General features: G+C 54.8%; 1 protein-coding gene across 3 annotated transcripts; it reads left to right on the top strand.

Annotated features, from left to right (window-relative positions):
- Positions 1-2062: 2062 nt before the first annotated feature.
- Positions 2063-17514, top strand: HOXD11 (homeobox D11). 3 transcript variants are annotated; one of them, XM_058300608.1, is made up of 3 exons: positions 4597-5798; positions 6525-6980; positions 16558-16638. In XM_058300608.1, the coding sequence occupies exons 1-2, from the start codon at positions 5012-5014 to the stop codon at positions 6758-6760; spliced, it is 1023 nt and encodes a 340-aa protein (XP_058156591.1). In that variant the 5' UTR covers positions 4597-5011; the 3' UTR covers positions 6761-6980; positions 16558-16638. The 3 variants fall into 3 exon arrangements, 2 of the variants coding, with proteins under 2 accessions (XP_058156591.1, XP_004476875.3); XR_011649254.1 differs by lacking the exons at positions 4597-5798; positions 16558-16638 and adding an exon at positions 2063-2316 and having other exon boundaries at positions 6525-6604; XM_004476818.5 differs by lacking the exons at positions 4597-5798; positions 6525-6980 and adding an exon at positions 14233-15188 and having other exon boundaries at positions 16558-17514.
- The last annotated feature ends 6 nt before the right edge of the window (positions 17515-17520 follow it).

The raw sequence follows: 17520 nt of genomic DNA, 5'->3' as shown, positions 1-17520 counted from the left end.
TTATCTGCTATCTAGTAGGTGTCATGCATGTTTTCTTTTGTTTTCATTTCATTTAAAAAAAAAAAAACAACAACCCCAATAGCTTGTATATATTGGACACTTAGAAATGTTTGAGTGGAAATAAATATCCAGTGCCCAGTCAAAGTGTCAGAGGGCTGATGTCGATTTTTCAAAGCTCCTCGGATTCCCTTCTAATGTTTCTCAGGCCACTGACTTTGTTTTTCTTTCCCAGTTGTCATTTCTCAGTGGGTGTTGACTGTTCATTAAATGACAAAATGGCTTCCAAGGCCAGGCAGGGAACTGTGTATAAAAGTCTATGAGCAAAATGTGTCTGATATGTGAGGGGAGGGTGGTAATGGGAAGATTTAAGTATGCCTCACACACTGAGAGGCCCCTCCGCTCGTTGCAGGCCATGGCTTCTGTGCCTTGCCTGAATTCTCAAACTTCCAAGCTTGCTGTTATCAGGGAGGCTGCCATAATTCCAGGCTCCCCACACCGTAATACAAAAATATCACTCCCCACCAAGTTTTGATCAGGCTTCTCCAGAACAGGTTGTGCCCTGCATAAATCCCCAATATTAGTCCGGCAGCCAGGTACCCAGCAGGTTCCTGCATTGGCAAACGTAGCCGCAAATCCAGGAGGCCTGCAGAGCCTCTAGCTGAGGCCCAGAAAGATGGAGCTTGCGAGGTACTCACGGTACCCTGATAGCCCCAACTGGCTCAGAAGTGGAAGCCAGAGAATTGCTGGCTTTTAGCAAGAGAGAGAAATAGCAAAACTGCCAACTCCTAATATCAAGCGCTCAACGTTGCAACTTCTCTTTTCCGAAACGAATTTGGTGCATTTCTTAAAAAATATTTTAACCTCATCTTTTGAAATAATATACATATATACAATGGAGGAAAGAAAGAAAGAAAGGAAAGAAAAGAAAAGAAGGGGGCGGTGGAGAGAAAAAACAAGAGGCTACGGAGGCCCTGTCTGCAGAAATATTTCCCCACCTGGGTCGGCGAAGGGAAGCCATGGCACCCGGAGTCGGGTCTCTGAGTCTGCGTTCAGAGGTTTGCCTCTTGGAAAACAACTGAACAAAGGCGAAGGCCGCACTCAGACCTCGGGTCCCCAGGACTGGGAAAGGACCAGGAAACTGGACTTAGGCCTAGGCCCTAAGACAACACACGGAAGCCTTTTCTTTCCAAAATATGTCATTAAATCGTCACATCCTCTCCCGTTAACCTGGGGAGTGCGTGGGGAGGTAATATTCTTGGCAACCAATCCCCAAAGAGAATTAAATTATTCTAGGTGCAAAAGCTTGCCTTTCGGTTGGGGTTTCAGGAGTGTTTCTCAAATCTTTCTCCTCTAACGATTCGGACAAATACAAAGACGGCGGTGTCATCTCTCCCTCCCTAGTCGAGATCCGCGCCGGGGTTCGGAACCGCGGCGAAATTCGTAAGAAACAAACGCCGGAGAGAAAGGATGCTGAAATCTGGGTGCTGCAACATTCCCTTACACAAAGACAAACGCGTCCTCCGAAATGCCGGAGTCCACGCGGTCCTCTTGGTCAAGAAGGCGACTTTAGAACGGGAAAAAAACCCGGCCTCGTCCGCCACTAAATCCGTGGCGAGCTCACAGAGCGGACGGGGCAGGGGACATTTTTAAGGCCTGGGGGCTCTCCCCTGGGGAGGCGGGCTTCGGAGGCTTCCGGGAGGCTGGCGGGTGGAGGAGAAATCCGGAACTGCTGTAAATATTCATGTCTGCGTGGGGGCGGGGGTATCACTCCACACCGTCTGTCCCAGATGCATCCACCCCCTTCAGTGGGGGGAGGGCGGGCACGGCGCCTGTCTGACCGTCCTTGGACAAAGGTGATCTCCCCACATTTTTGTTCTCCAGTCGCTTGACTTGAGGAGCTGGTCCCGAAGACTCTGCAGGGAAGGGACTGGGACTGGGTGTTTTCCCCCGTTTCTCCTCTTTCGTTTTCTAAAAGAGCATAAATAATTAAAGTTTGGCAGGGAGGAAAAGCTTTCTTGCAGAACTGTAGTGGCAATAAATGAAATGACTCAGAATCCCTTCCCCAGTCAGCTTTTACGAGAGCTGCCAGACAGTGTCTGTTCACGTTCTCCAGATACTGGGGGCGCCTGACAAAGTTAAGGTCAAGTTAGTGTCTTATCTTGGGTGGTTCAAAAATACCGCATCGCGTCCCGGCGCTGAGCTGAAAGCTACCGCTCGCCGAGCTACTGGCTACGCTCCGAGGGCCGGGTGCGTTCTCTGCGCTTCGGGTGGGGCCGTGCAGGCAGATGGCAAGGCCACAGCGCCGAGGTCTTCACGGTAGGTTCTCGACAGGGATGCGCGGGTCCGGAGGCTGCGGTTTTCCCTGGGGTTCAGGGTGAGGACCAAGGAGGGGACTGGGGTCTAAGGACCCAAGCGAGCTGCGCCCGGAACGAAAGCCCTGGCTGGGGGGAGGGGTGTGGGGGTCCACGCAAACGCGCGGAGAGGGGCCTGCTGCCCCCTTCTCTTCGGCACCCGCGCGGCGCTGCAGATGGCGCACCCTCCCCCGCCAAAGAGCTGCTCCCGCCGGAGCCGCCGTCGCCATGTCGTTGAACTTGAATGATTCGTCCTCCCGGTTTCCCTCTTCCGTGGTCAGCGGGCTCTACTTGGGGGTGACGGGTTGCTTGCGCCCCACCCGGTGCCGGTGCCGCGAGCAGAGAGAAGGTGCAGAAATGTCGCGCGCACAGAGAGAACGGGTCTGGGGACCCGGCCGCTGCTGCCCTGGGTCCTGAGCAGCCGTAGGGCCAGCGTGCAGTTTCCGGGGAGCCATTTTAGAAGAGAGATCCAGGGGTGTCGACTACGAGCCCAAAAGAGAGAAGCTTGGGTTAGGGATGGAGATGGGGAGGCAGACGAGTGTGCTGGGGGTCTGGGTTGGGGAAAGCTGGAAACTGGGAGGGGGTGCCAACTGTGGGGAGGAGGTGCCCAAGGATGGGCATTTCTGGGTGGGGGAGGCTCAGTGTCCTCCAGTCTCCACAGACCTGTTTGCGCAGTGTGCGGGGAGGGAAGCAGAGCTGGAAGGGGGGGCGGAGGAAGGAGACAGGGAGGGAGAAGAAGGGAGGGGAGAGGGGAAGGGAAAGGGGGTGGCCAGAAAATAGATATTAGATCCTACCACCCGCCTTTTCTCTGTCGGCACCATGGGCAGAGCGCACCGCACGGGCACTGCAGCGGCCTGGGCCGGGGAGGGAGCCCACCCCACAGCCAATGCTGACTGCTCTGGGCATGGGGCTATGGCCAAGGACACAGTGCTGCGATTACCTGGGCAGAGGAACCCTGGAGAGAGGGGCAGCCTCCTGTCCTGCGTTCTGGGATTTGTGTTTGGGCAGCTTCTTTCGGAGAGAATGATTTTTACCCTTGAAAAGAGCCTGCTCTCCCGAAGGCGGGAGTCCAGGCCTCGCCTGGACCCCCAGGCTGGGAAAGCGGGATGCTGCGGCCGCCTAGGAGAGTGAGGACTTGGGGCAAGCGGATGGGGGACCGAAGAGCCCGCCTCTAGGCCGAGTGGTGAAGAGAACTTCGGGGTGGTGGTGGGGGGAGGCACTGCCGAGAACCCCTCGAGAACCAACCGAGGGGCCGCAGTGACAGTGCCGGCCCAAGGGCGCTGGATGAGCCTTGGGGAGACGTGGCGTAGATGCGCCGGCCTTGGCCAGGATCGGACGCAGGGCAGGGGCTGAGTGTGAGACAACCTGGTCCCAGGCCAGGCCGTGAAGAAGTGGGAGGGCGGCGGATGGAGGCGTCGGTGGTTGGTCCCTCGTGGGGGGCAAGCAGGAGACCGGGCATCCTGAGTAGGACCCCAGTTCCTTTTGTTAACCGGAACCCCTCCCCATGACCCCCGCTTCCATGGCTGGGGTCTCCAGCCACAGCGTCTCCGCTGGCTGAGAAAGCAGAGAGCAGACAGGGAGATAGAGAAGGTACCGTGACGCACAGCTTAGGGGGGAGGAGAGGAGAGGATCGGGAGAGACAGAAAAGGAGACTAGGAAAGTAGGAGCGGAAGGAAGAAGGAAAGAGGAAACGAGAGGGGAGAGTGGGGGAAAAGAGGGCAGGAGAGAGAGGAGAGAGACGCTGGAAGGGAGAGGGAGGAAGGAGAAAGGAGAGGGACAGAGAGCAAGAGAGTCTGGAAACCACAGAGGAGGAGACAGGGTGAGAGGGCCTGATGGGCAAAAAGGCCCTGACTGGCGCGAGTGACGGGGAGTGGTTTGACGTGGGGTTTTCCAGACTGACAATCACGCCCCCGGGGTCAAAAGCGGGGAGAGCCAAGTTCCTCCGCGGTGAACGCGTCGGGTCGAGAATTATGTAAATCAGGGCTCCCGGCGCCCTGGAGAGCAGCAATTACGCCTCCTGAACAAGAAGCAACAAGCTCTCCGGCCCACGAGACGCAGAGGGTGGCGGAGTAGCGGGGGAGGGAACGGCTGCAGGAAGGCTGGGGGTGGGTGGGAACCTCACACCCTCACACCTAGTCCCCTGCAACCGGGGTCGCGGCTCCCCCCTCCGCTCGCCGCCTCTCTCCCTTCCCCCCTCCTCCCCCTCCCTCCTCCTCCCTCCTCCTCCCCGCCGGCCGCGGTCCGCGTACTTAAAGCCGCGCGGGCGGGCGGGCGGCCCGGCCGGGCGGTGGCAGATACACCCAGCGGTGGCAGCAGCCGGAGGCGTGCAGGTGACCAGCCTGCAGCTCCGCCTGGTCAGGAGGCGCCCGGGGAGAGCCGGCGGGAGAGGGAAGCCCGTCCGCCCCCAGCGCGCGCGCGTGTCGGCGCCAGGAGCCGTCCCGGGGCGTGTTGGCGAGCACTGATAGAGATATAAGGACATTTCTCTCCATGGCGTCACGTGACATAATTACCACCAGAATCAATCAAGATGAATTGCACGTCAGCGCCCGGTGGGGATTTTTGCTTAGTTGATCCTGGCCCAAGCCTCTTGTGCAATCGATGGCTCAGGTTGGCGGCGAGGGGAGAGGCCGGGGGCTCGCCGGCGCGCACGGCGCGGAGCCATGAACGACTTTGACGAGTGCGGCCCGAGCGCAGCCAGCATGTACCTGCCCGGCTGCGCCTACTATGTGGCCCCGTCGGACTTCGCCAGCAAGCCGTCGTTCCTGTCGCAACCGTCGTCCTGCCAGATGACTTTCCCATACTCGTCCAACCTGGCGCCGCACGTCCAGCCCGTGCGTGAAGTGGCCTTCCGCGACTACGGCCTGGAGCGCGCCAAGTGGCCGTACCGCGGCGGCGGCGGCGGCACGGGGGGCGGCGGCGGCGGCGGCGGTCCCGGAGGGGGCGGTGGCGGCGGCGGCGCCGGGGGCTACGCTCCCTACTACGCGGCGGCGGCGGCGGCAGCGGCGGCGGCGGCGGCGGCCGAGGAGGCGGCCATGCAGCGCGAGCTGCTGCCTCCCGCGGGCCGCCGGCCGGACGTGCTCTTCAAGGCGCCCGAGCCCGTGTGCGCCGCGCCGGGGCCGCCGCACGGCCCCGCGGGCGCCGCCTCCAACTTCTACAGCGCGGTGGGCCGCAACGGCATCCTGCCGCAGGGCTTCGACCAGTTCTACGAGGCGGCGCCCGGGCCCCCCTTCGCCGGCCCGCAGCCCCCGCCGCCGCCCGCGCCGCCGCTGCCCGAGGGCGCTGCCGACAAGGGCGAGCCCAAGGCGGGGGCCGGCGGGGGCGGGGGCAGCCCCTGCGCCAAGGCCACCCCCGGCTCCGAGCCCAAGGGGGCGGCGGAGGGCGGCGGCGGCGCGGGCGGCGGCGAGGGCTCCCCGGGGGAGGCGGGCGCCGAGAAGAGCGGCGGCGCAGGTAGGCACCGGGCGCGGGCCGGCCGGGGCGCGGCGCGGGGGGGCGGCGGGGGCCTCCCTCTGCTTGCGCCGTTTTATGTGCCACTTTATAAGCGTTCGAGGGGGTTTATACATCCTATAAGATTTCCCGGGCCGCTGTAAAGCGTGTTTACGATAGGAAACCAATTTAGGTGGGCTTAAGGTGGACTTCGAGGAGGACGTTAATCGCCGTAGAGCGCTTTTGGCCACTTTGGGAATGGGGGGAGTGGGGACTACGAAGGCAGGGAGGGTGGATTCCCAGGCAGTGTGTGAGCGCGGGCACCCGACCCTCCTGTGTTTAAGGGAGGGGAGGGGGAGAAGTTTGAGTCTTGAACTGGACTTTATCCAAGCCTCTGGCTGACGCGCCGCTGGAGTCGAGCAGATGCCCCGGCGCTCGCGTCTCTCTCCCTCCGGGTTCCAGCTCCGAGCCTGCCTCGCCCTCCCTCCGCCACTTGGGTGCCATCCTGGGTGTGTGTGCGCGTGTGTCTATATGCGTGGTGTGTGTGTGTCCGGGCGTGAACACACGTCCACGCCCGCACTCTCTCCTCTGCCCGCCCATTTGTCATCCCCCACGACGCAGGCAGGGTTTTCAGCGGCGGCGGGGGACGACCCCAACGGGCCGGGGCCTGGTCGTCGCGCGGTGGCCCGGGCGGGCGGGGATTGGCAGGCAAGTGGCCTCTCTCATCCCTCTGGTCTCTTTGCCTTGCAGTGGCCCCTCAGCGGTCCCGGAAAAAGCGCTGTCCCTACACCAAGTACCAGATCCGCGAACTGGAACGCGAGTTTTTCTTTAACGTGTACATAAACAAAGAGAAAAGACTTCAACTCTCTCGGATGCTCAACCTCACTGACCGGCAAGTCAAAATTTGGTTCCAGAATCGCAGGATGAAAGAAAAGAAACTGAACAGAGACCGTCTGCAGTATTTCACTGGAAACCCCTTATTTTGAGAGCTCCAGGACACATCCCCGTCCCCTGAACCCCACTCGCCCACCCTCCTCCCCACCAGCCTGCCTTCCGCAGGCCCAAAGTCCTTGGGTTTAATGACACCTCTTCTCTGTGGAACTCCACGATTCCTTCCCACGGTCAACTCGGGACCTCCCAGCGACCACTGCAGCCTGCGGACGAGGCCGGGGACTTGGCCGAGCGGATCCTAATAAGGGGAAAATGGTAAATGCAAACGTCGCTTTACAATTTTACGGCCAATGGCTGTTGTTCCCCCTCCCCCTCTGCGAGTCCTCGTGGGGACGCGGTGGGATCTGTAGGGAGTTAGGCCGCGAGGCTAGAAGGCCGGTGTTTTGTTCTGAGCTTAGAGACCTCTTCCTTCCCCCTTGGTGAACACAGATTATTTAAAGTCTGGGAAATGTACCTTTGGTCTGTCATATCATGGCTCGAGCCACTGTCTTTTTTTTGTGCGAATAAATGGTTTCTAGTAAAATGGAGGTTACAGCTTCAATGCACTGTATGGATTTTCCCCTTTGAAGAAGTTTAGTGCCCGATTAGCATATTTTAGTGACCAGAATCCTCCCCCTCCTCCATGCAACTGAAAATTAATCCCGCTAAAATATGGTTTGTCCTACCCTCCCCCTCTGGCTTCACTGCCTTTTTAAAATCACTTTAGTGATGAATTTCAGAACGAATGATGTGACTCAGCCAGGCTGGTGCTGTCTTCTCCAGGCAGAAGGCATCTAAGAAGCAATTACGTCCCCCAGCCTAGTGAACTTGGAATTTCTGAAAAGATAAAAATCATTTTAAAAAATGGACTAGAAAATCCAAATTCACTCTTAACAAGGTGTCAAGGAGCTCGGATCCTTTAAAACTAGAAACCAAAATTAGAGTCTTCCATAAAAATAATAAAAAAGACTGTGATGCTAAAAGAAAGTTAGTGGGTAGAGAGGGGATGAGGTCCTTGCTGGTGTCACAGCCATCCTGGAGCAGGGAAGGTAAGCCCCCTCCCTGGAATAAGGCCAGGGGCTGCAGACCCACTTCTCACCACCTTTATCACTTGAAGTTAAAGAATGTGGTGAGAGCTGCACTGCACTTTATGTTGCAGGGCCGGCCAGGTCAGGCTGTTTACAAAACCTTGAACTGTCTAGACAACACCATAAAAGCCAAAGTTCTAAACAGCTTAATTGGGTTATATTATACACCTTCTGGTGGGCCCAAAAGAGATTTCCGCAATGTGCAATAAACTGGAGGAGTGAGAAAAGCTTCTCTTTCTCTGAAAAGAGTAAAGTGAATCTTATGGCTCTGAACTTCTCATAAGCTCAAAGTCAAAAAATAAATCCCTAAGATTCACACCATCCCAGGCATCTTCCAAGGAGGAGGCATGCATTTCTAAATGCAAAACTTCAAAAATTGCCAAGTCTTTCTGAGAAGGAAAAACGTAAGTGTATGCCTTTGAACTTCCAAAATGTCAAGGTCATCACCTTTAACCTTTCTGAATAATTAGGCACCTTAAGGTTCTTCTGTGATTTTCAACCACCACCCACTTTCACACACACATGCTCACACACATCCAGACCCACACACACACTTATAACACACAGAATCATATGGAGGAGTGGCTCACCATAAATCTAAGCAAATTCCTAATTTCAGGATCAATAACCTTAATTTCCTTTCAAACATAATTGTAATTCAACAGTAATTGACTTCTTTTTTAAAATGTGGGTGATTAAAATGCCTTCCAGTGGTGCTTTAAATACAGCTAGGAAATGCTGGGGGTGTTTGGGGAAGTAGCTTCTATAATGGTCCCCTTTGCTCTATTGAAGAACCACCGTTTTTTAAGCAGGCGTTTGAAAGAGGAAATTCTGTACAGACTTACACCTTCCTTATATTTGAAGCAAATTGTCACCCTGTCAAATAAATTATTGCACTTTCTATGATATGGGACAACGGGAAAAAATATGTATTGTTTTTAAAAACATCTCTCAACCTTTGGTAAAAGATGAAATAGACCCAGAGCCTACAATCCAAGAATTTCGTTCAGGAAGGGATTCCTTTGTTTGGAATTCTGGGCGTCCCTTTAAATGTCAGTGCCCTACTAGTATGGTCATACCAGGATCTTAAAACTGGTTTATTTCTTTCTCTCCATCTTGTGTGTGTGTGGGTGTGTTTTAACTGCGTCTAAATGTAGCAAGCCTGTGTGGGCACACCATGGTAGGCAAGCAGAAGCCTGAATTATCATTTCCCGGTTGTAGGGCCCTGGTGAGCCACACGGGGGCGCGCCCACGTTCCTGAAGCCGCGTTTGGCCGAGAGGCCACGGTGCCTTTTCTTTCCAATACAGTTTTCTAATAGGCAATCTCAACCGGTTAGAAATAGGCGGTTGTTTGTTTGCTATTTGTTTGTTCTCAGCCATGAAATATGGGAAGTTGTATAAAGACTGAGAAAAGGAAGGAATCAGATTTCTGAACCAGGCGATCGCCTAATCGTTGTCTGCTTAAAGCTAAAGCTGTTGCAAAAATAATACGCATAACGCAATGTGCTGTTGTATTGGCGTGGCAGAGAGGTTTTTAAAGAGAAATATGTGCATTTTAAAATAGGCCATAGCTGAGAGTTAATTAAACTAGGCAAAATACCGGTTTCGTCGTTGGTTTGACTTTGGAGAGCCATGAGCGGGTAGGACATCCCCAACCCCCACCCCCGAAGCCGCGGTCTGCGCGCTCTCTGGCCGATTGGAATGATTAAAGGGCTTTTGTTTACGATAGATCAGGGCGCCAGCAACTTAGCTGAGTGTGGTTTCCGGAAAAACAAGACGCGTCGGGGACTGAGGGGGGTCATACTGAGCGAGGGAACCCCTGGCGGTGCCTGACGCGCGGCGCTACCGGTGGCGACCCGGAGGCGCGGACAGGACTATGGTTTGGGACCCCCCGGGCGGGGTGGGTTGGTGCAGCTGCGGGAGGCGGCAGGCTGTCCCGAGAAACGTTTATACCTCAAGGCACTGCGGATCCGGGAAAGTATTTGAAGCAAACGGGCTTTGCCTTTGACAAAAGCCGGGTCACCCTTCCAAGCTGTCCGCCGGCACTCTGATTTTGGCACCAGCTCCCGGGAGCAGTTTTCTCGCCTCGTGCATCCCAGCAAGGCTCCTGGCATTGGGGAAGGCCTGTGTCCCCGCCTGCGGTACCAGAGGGAGGGGAAGGGGCTTCAGGACGCGGACTGCTCTACGAGATGGTGTCTGCCGCTTCTTCCCCGAAGTTCAGTGTGAAAGCGCCCGCAGCCCCCGGAATTAGCGTCCGCCTCGTCGGCTCCGCTGTCTCTGTCTCCCACCCTCCAGGCCCTAGGCCAAAGACTCAGGGCCCGCCCGCCCGTCAGCCCCTGGAAGCTGGCACCGGCTTGCGCGAGGGCCGGGGCGCCGCGACCCCTGGCAAGACGCCGGCGGCGAGGCGTGGATGGTCCTCGCGGGCACCCCTGGCTCCCGCCTGTCTGACCGCGGGTCCAGCTTAGCTATTGTGAAGCGACCTTTCTCGGGCCGAATGGGGACCTCAGTAAACCTGGGATAAAAGCCCCCTTCAAATGTCGTTGTTTCTCTTTAGGCGGCCCCTCCGGCGGCGCATCTGGTCGTTTGGGGCCACTTGGCCTTGGCCGGCAGCCTCCCGGGGACCATGGCTGCTCCGTGGGTTCGCAGTTCCTTTCTTCCTGGCAGCGCCCAGGAAGGCGAGGAGATCAGACCAGGGCTTCTGCGGGTTGCAGATCTGTCCCCTCCAGCGTGTTTCGAGCGTAGGGGCCTCGTGGAGGGTGGCCACTCATCCTGAGGGGCCGAGGTCTCAATCCTGAAATGAAGGGGAAATGCACGAAGTTGGGGTCTTTTGTGTCTGTCATGGAAAAAGGCTCCTGGGCTGCCTGCCCGGCCGGTTTGCACGTCTCCTTAGACCCCTCACCGCGTTGGTGGTTTCCCCAGCCTCCCCATTTGCCCTCTCCGATTTTCTTCTCCCTGGCCCCGAGGCACATAATGCAACCAGAGGGGAGCCCAGGGGAGGCTGCTTTTAGTTTGCTCCCTGCTCCGGCTCTCCCCAAAGAATGCTTCAGCCACCCTAATTCAGGGTGACTCTGGGAGCCCACAGGTCTGCTGAGGCCCTGGGCTGCAGCTCTCCTTTCTGGACTCAAGAGAGTGTGCATGCAAGCCACCTCTTGATTACAAATGTTAATTTTTAGCTAAAGCGACCCTTTATTTAATTTTTCCCTGGAAAGAACTTTGCCAGGGAGAACCGCTTCGGCCTCATGGTGCAAATATGGGTGTTCATCTCCTTTATGGTGCAATTTTGATTTATTATTAATGGGAATTGCTTCAACTGATCTAAAGATGATCGAAAACAGTAGCTATATTAAATACTCCGAAGCAAAATAAAGGCTGGCCTTTAAAATTACTGCCTTTTCATTCAGTTTGTTTCATCTCAACCTTAAGGTCTTAGGCAGTCTATCCGCCCGGATCGTTCTTTTTTATTATTTCTATTTTGCTTGATTTTTGATGATAAAATATTCCTGAAATGTTGGCAGGCTTTGGCCTCAAGGCCTTCAAAGACTAAAAACAAAAAAGTTAAGAAGAAACATGGAAAAATAAAAGGGAATTTTGTGAAAAGAGATTTGAAATTATATCTGATATACACATATATTTTTTTCTGTGGGTGCAGAAGACCCATTTAAAACCAAATCCAACATGGGGGGTGACTTTGAGCTTGGCGGCTACTGAGAGCTGACGAGGAAAGCTCCCCAGATTCAGGAGGCCGATCCTGCCAGCTCCTTGAGGAATCGGTTATTTTTAACCCAGACGTTTACTCCAAATATAAATAAAGATTATGAAAGGGCATTTGATGGGCATAAAATTCCTGATTAGATTGAACAGCCCTGCCGCGCGTGGGATAGGGAGAATTGGGCAACCGTCTTCTGGGCAGCTCGCCTGGCTGAGATGCAAAGGGGCGACAGTGCCGGAGCGCCAGCCTGGCGACCTGGCGCCTACCACAAGCGCGTGCAGCGGGCACTTTGTCCAGCCCTGGGACGCTTAACCGCGGTCAGGCTTATGATCTCGCGCTGGAGAAAGAGATTTCCGGGGCGCGGGTCCCTGGATGTTAGCTTTGGACAGGAGCCTAGCAGACCAGAGTAGAAAACTGGATATTTTTTTCTGCCTCCCTCACCCTCTCCACCCCAGCTAAAAACAGCCACCCCTACAGAAAGGTAATGTTTAAACCACGGGCTACACCAGCATCCCTCAGCCTCAGTAGTCCAGGCGCCAGGCTTTTAACCTGACAATGATGTTGTATTTGAACAGCTGCGTAAAGGTTTAAAAGGTCTGTCTCATTGCCACCGCGGAGTTTTTAAAAGAGGTTATTGTTTAAGCGAAGGCACTCAAGGAGACAGGCAAAGCGGTGGAAAATAGTGTTTAGCGCCTGCTTCCACCAGGCCAGGGGAGATTCTCTTTGGGGAGGGGGGGGGGACACAAAGGGTTTGTCAGAAAAGGTTTTTGTGAAGGAGCGGGCTGGGCTACTCAGTCCCCCCCAGAATGCTGAGACACTTTAATGAGCAGCGGGCCTCAAAGAAATGTTCTGTTGAGGCGGAAACCTGATTTGCCCACAAGTTCAGTCTCAGGGCCTGAAATCCAAGGCCAGCCCCTGTTTGGGCGAGTGTGGGAGAGGAGAATAAGGATGTCCTTCCTGGACAGAGAACTGGTTCACGGTCAGAGTTTCTAGGGCCCTTTACCCCTCTCGGCCGCCTGGAAAGGGACTCGGGAGGCCAGAGAACAGCTCTGGTGCCTTGGTCGGCCCCTTGCCCAGAGCAAATCTTTGGAAATCAAGGTTAAAGCTCCCCGCTGCTGCCCTGAGGCCGGGACTTCCGCAGGGCGGTTCGCTTGCCTGCAACCAGAGACCGAGGGAGGAAGTTGTTGGAGAAGTTTCTCATAAACTTCTGAGTTTCCATGGAGGTGGTGGAGGTTGTTCTTTAATGAGCTCGACCACAATCCCAGGCCAGATCCTCTTTATAGAACTTTCCCTCACCAAAGAAAACAGAGGACTAAGATTCTCCCACTTCCTTTCTTTCTTCCCCCTCCTCTCACCCAAGCAAAACCTTGTCAAATAATTTTAGGATTTGTCCTCAACTATAAAACTCAAGTTCTGACAAAAGTATAGCTTTTAATATTTGACGATTTGTGTTAAAACAAAAATTGACCTTCTTGGTTAGTAGTGAAGAGGAAAAATCAATAGGATAATTTTCAATAATTCATAAAGCGAATGCCATTATGCTAAATCTTAACTATTAATCTTATCCTGTACAAAGTCTCGATTGATTTGTTAATAAAATATCTTCCCGTGTGTGGCAACAGCGGGTATAACTCTTTAAAAACCTTCAGAAGCAAGAAAATTACCAAGTAGCCCAAGAATGTAGATGAGAATTTTATTGATCGCTCTGATTCTTCTTAATATGTATTAATAAATTCCACAACCTTTTGTACCTTACACTTGTCAAAAACCAATGCTTTTACAAAATCCATAAAAGGAAAACATATTTTTCTTTGCAGAAGAACCGATTGACATCTTTGCATCCCTCTCCCTTCTGCCTGGCCCACCCATTTTCCTAAAACTTCTGGAGTCTGAGGGCGAGTTTTCCCCTTTGCTTTGAAAATTTCTTCCCATTCTCTCTCCCTTCCTTTCTCTGCCCTCTATTATCAGGGTGTGAGGGGAGGAAAAGCTCGGTTTCGTTCTCCCGCTGGGAGCCTGAGCAACGCTTTCGCAGATAGCGAACTGCTGGCGAAGGATTGTCTTCGGGCTGAAGGCTCCGGCGGCCTGGCCCGGAGAGGTCGGCATGTGGCTCCTCGGAGAGCCGAGGGCTCGGGCAGCCCTTTAGAGCGCGGAGGGGTCGAGAGTGGGGGCAGGAGAGCGGAGGGAGAGGGCAACATCGTGTCGGGTCCGGCCCTCGGGGCTCCGGGGCCGGCCGGCTGCGTGCCCTCGCGGCGCTAGCGCTCCTTCTCCCCTCCGCTCCCCGGGATACCCTAGCCGCGTCTTTGCGCGGTTTTGGTTTGGTTTGGTTTGGTTTGGTTTTTGTTTTCCTTTTGACCTCTGGGGCGGGATGTCTCAGGGCCGGGGGAATCTGACTCACCTTCCCTGACTGCCTGGGCCTAAATTAGCCAGCCTGCGCCCCTAACCCCCACCCCGTCCCCGGCCCCAGGCCCGGCCCTCCCGGGCGCGCTCCGCCTGGGTGTGTGCGGGGGAATGCTTCTGTGCGCTGGCGCCAGGCGCTCCGGCTTCCCTCCCCGTGCGTGTCCTTCCCGAGGCCCCTGCGGCCGAACCTTTCCTTCTGCCGGTTGGGCCAGGAGGCCGGGGCGGGGGTGCGAGTGGGGCAGGCGGGCCGAGCGAGCCCCGGGGAGGCGGGCGGGCGGCGGCGAAGAGCGCTGGACCGGCGGTCTCCAGCGCGCACTATCGCGGGCGCGTAGTAGATGTCGCTGTTGTCCGCGCTTACGCGGCCGGCTGGCCCGGCTCGAGAGCACGTGACCCGCGAGGAGGCTGCGGCTCAAGGCCATTTTCAAATCTCATTGGCTTGGTTGTCATGTGGTCGGCAGAGGCATCCACAATTACACGGGGAATGTTTTCCTAGAGATGTCAGCCTACAAAGGACACAATCTCTCTTCTTCAAATTCCTCCCCAAAATGTCCTTTCCCAACAGCTCTCCTGCTGCTAATACTTTTTTAGTAGATTCCTTGATCAGTGCCTGCAGGAGTGACAGTTTTTATTCGAGCAGCGCCAGCATGTACATGCCACCACCTAGCGCAGACATGGGGACCTATGGAATGCAAACCTGTGGACTGCTCCCGTCTCTGGCCAAAAGAGAAGTGAACCACCAAAATATGGGTATGAATGTGCATCCTTATATACCTCAAGTAGACAGTTGGACAGACCCGAACAGATCTTGTCGAATAGAGCAACCTGTTACACAGCAAGTCCCCACTTGCTCCTTCACCACCAACATTAAGGAAGAATCTAATTGCTGCATGTATTCCGATAAGCGCAACAAACTCATTTCTGCCGAGGTCCCTTCGTACCAGAGGCTGGTCCCCGAGTCCTGTCCCGTTGAGAATCCCGAGGTTCCTGTCCCTGGATATTTTAGACTGAGTCAGACCTACGCCACCGGGAAAACCCAAGAGTACAATAACAGCCCCGAAGGCAGCTCCACTGTCATGCTCCAGCTCAACCCTCGCGGCGCGGCCAAGCCGCAGCTCTCGGCCGCCCAGCTGCAGATGGAAAAGAAGATGAACGAACCCGCCAGCGGCCAGGAGCCCGCCAAAGTCTCCCAGGTGGAGAGCCCCGAGGCCAAGGGCGGCCTGCCGGAGGAGAGGAGCTGCCTGGCCGAGGTGTCCGTGTCCAGCCCCGAAGTGCAAGAGAAGGAGAGCAAAGGTCGGTATGAGCAGAGTTGCCACCCCCGCGGGGCGCGCAGCCCGGGAACCAAGCAGAAAGGGAGCATCCGGGTGCCCAGCGCCGAGCCCGGGGAAGCCGAGGCGAGCGCCCGACTGGGCAGGTGCTGCTCGACCCGGCTTTGAAAGGGGTGATCCCTGGCCCGAGCTGATCCCCGCTTCTCCCGCGCTGGCCAGGCCCTCCCCGCCAGTCCTGGCCCCACGCTGATGGCGCCCGGGCAGAGGAAGGCTCTGCCGGGTTTTATCTTTTTTTTTTTTTTTTTCCTTTCTGAGCTAGACCTGAAACACAACAAAAGAGCGCAAAGGAGACTTGCGGCTTGTAAACACGGCCCCAGACCCTCCTTTCTCCCGCTCAGATTTGCAGCCCCAGCTTTGCCTTCGTCCAAGGATGATTTTACAGCGGTCCGAGCCACGGTGTTTGGGTTCAAATGTGTGCACCCCGCGTCCTGCGAGCTTGGTGTGGGGTGGTGGGGGTGGCGAGCCAGCAGAGAGAGATGGCCGGGCAGGGCGTCGCTTGGGCCAGGAAGCAGGGCTCCTTGCCTTTGTGGGGCTGTGTAACCTTGGCTTTGTCTGGAGAAAGTGCGGCAGGCTCTGCAAAGGGGCAAAGGTGGAAAGGGGAATGGGATCCGCATCGCCCACCTCTCAGAGCCAGCCTTAGGGCTGGACTGGGGCAAAGGGCTGGGGGGTTCTGGCTCTTGGAGAAGGAGCCCTGCCCCTGAGTCTCTCCCCCAGTGCCCAGAGGTGGACCACGGTTGGGGCTGCCTTTGGGAGGAGGGGATACTCTTGTATGGGGCTGAGGAGGCATGAGAATTCAGGAAATCTTGGGGAATGTGACAATGCCCAGGCAGGGGGGGAAGGTGTGTGAGCTTCGCTTCCTCAGTTATCTTTTGAAGGAGAATGGGCACCTGTAAACCTGGTTGTGGGTCACCCTGTCTGCTGAGGAGAGGTGGGGAAGCAGCAGCCACCTGAGGGATCTGACAGGGCTGCAGCTGGTTGGCAGGCTTGTCCAGGATGTGACTTCTTCCACTCTGGCCCTCTCATGATTTGACCAGTTGGTGTTGCTGGTGGGATCCTGGAAAGTTTACTATTGTGCTAATGTTTTGTGCAAGTCAGAAAGTTGAGAGAGCAAGCGAGACAAAGAGAGGAAATCTGTGTCGTTTTGGGTATTTAGCTCTAATCTGGCATCAATTAAAAGTCCCTTCCAGGCCCATCTTGTGTACATAATCTTTAATACCAGCATTTACCAAAGCGGTCTGGATGCCAGCGGGTTCATGGCCAAGGGTACATTTGAACGGACTGAGAGAAAAAAAAATCTTGATTTTATTTTCTTCTTCTCCCTTTAATTTTGTTAGAGGAAATCAAGTCTGATACTCCAACCAGCAATTGGCTCACTGCAAAGAGTGGCAGAAAGAAGAGGTGCCCTTACACTAAGCACCAAACGCTGGAATTAGAAAAAGAGTTCTTGTTCAATATGTACCTCACCCGCGAGCGCCGCCTAGAGATCAGTAAGAGCGTTAACCTCACCGACAGGCAGGTCAAGATTTGGTTTCAAAACCGCCGAATGAAACTCAAGAAGATGAGCCGAGAGAACCGGATCCGAGAACTGACCGCCAACCTCACTTTCTCTTAGGTTCGAGGCCGGGCGGAGGCCGGGATCTGAGAGGGGGCAGGCACTCTGAGTCCGAGTGCTGGAGGACTGGGAAGGCGGAACAAACCTTCATCGCTCTTTGTTTTTTGTTTGGTTTTCCTGCTAGAATGTGACTTTGGGGTCATTCTGTTCGTGCTGCAAGTGATCTGTAATCCCTATGAGTATATATATATATATATTAAAAAAACTAGCACGTGTTATTTATTATTTTTTTCATCGTAATGCAGGGTAACTATTACTGCGCATTTTCATTTGGGTCTTAACTTACTGGAACTGTAGAGCATCCAAATATCCATCCATCCATCCTGCAATGTGACTTTTTCATGTTTTTCCAAACACAAAAGGTCTGTGTGTGTGGCTAGACAATGAACTCATGGCGCTTTGAATACATCCACTACTTTTAAAATTATATATATATATATAAAAAAAAGATTAAGAAAACTCAACCGCTTTGGGGGGAGGGGGATGAAAAAGCACATTACAATGTATCTTTTCTCAAGTGAATTTAGCAATTGTCTTTGGTGAGATGGAATATTGATGATTTATGCCTTGTAGCTTTTCCCTTGTGGTGCATCTGTGGTTTGGTAGAAGTACGACAGCAACCTGTCCTTTCTGTGCATGTTCTGGTCGCATGTATAATGCAATAAACTCTGGAAACCAGTCCGTT

Source organism: Dasypus novemcinctus, chromosome 7 (genome assembly GCF_030445035.2).
Source record: "Dasypus novemcinctus isolate mDasNov1 chromosome 7, mDasNov1.1.hap2, whole genome shotgun sequence".
Taxonomy (NCBI): domain Eukaryota; kingdom Metazoa; phylum Chordata; class Mammalia; order Cingulata; family Dasypodidae; genus Dasypus; species Dasypus novemcinctus.
This window is presented reverse-complemented; position numbering and strand designations above follow the sequence as displayed.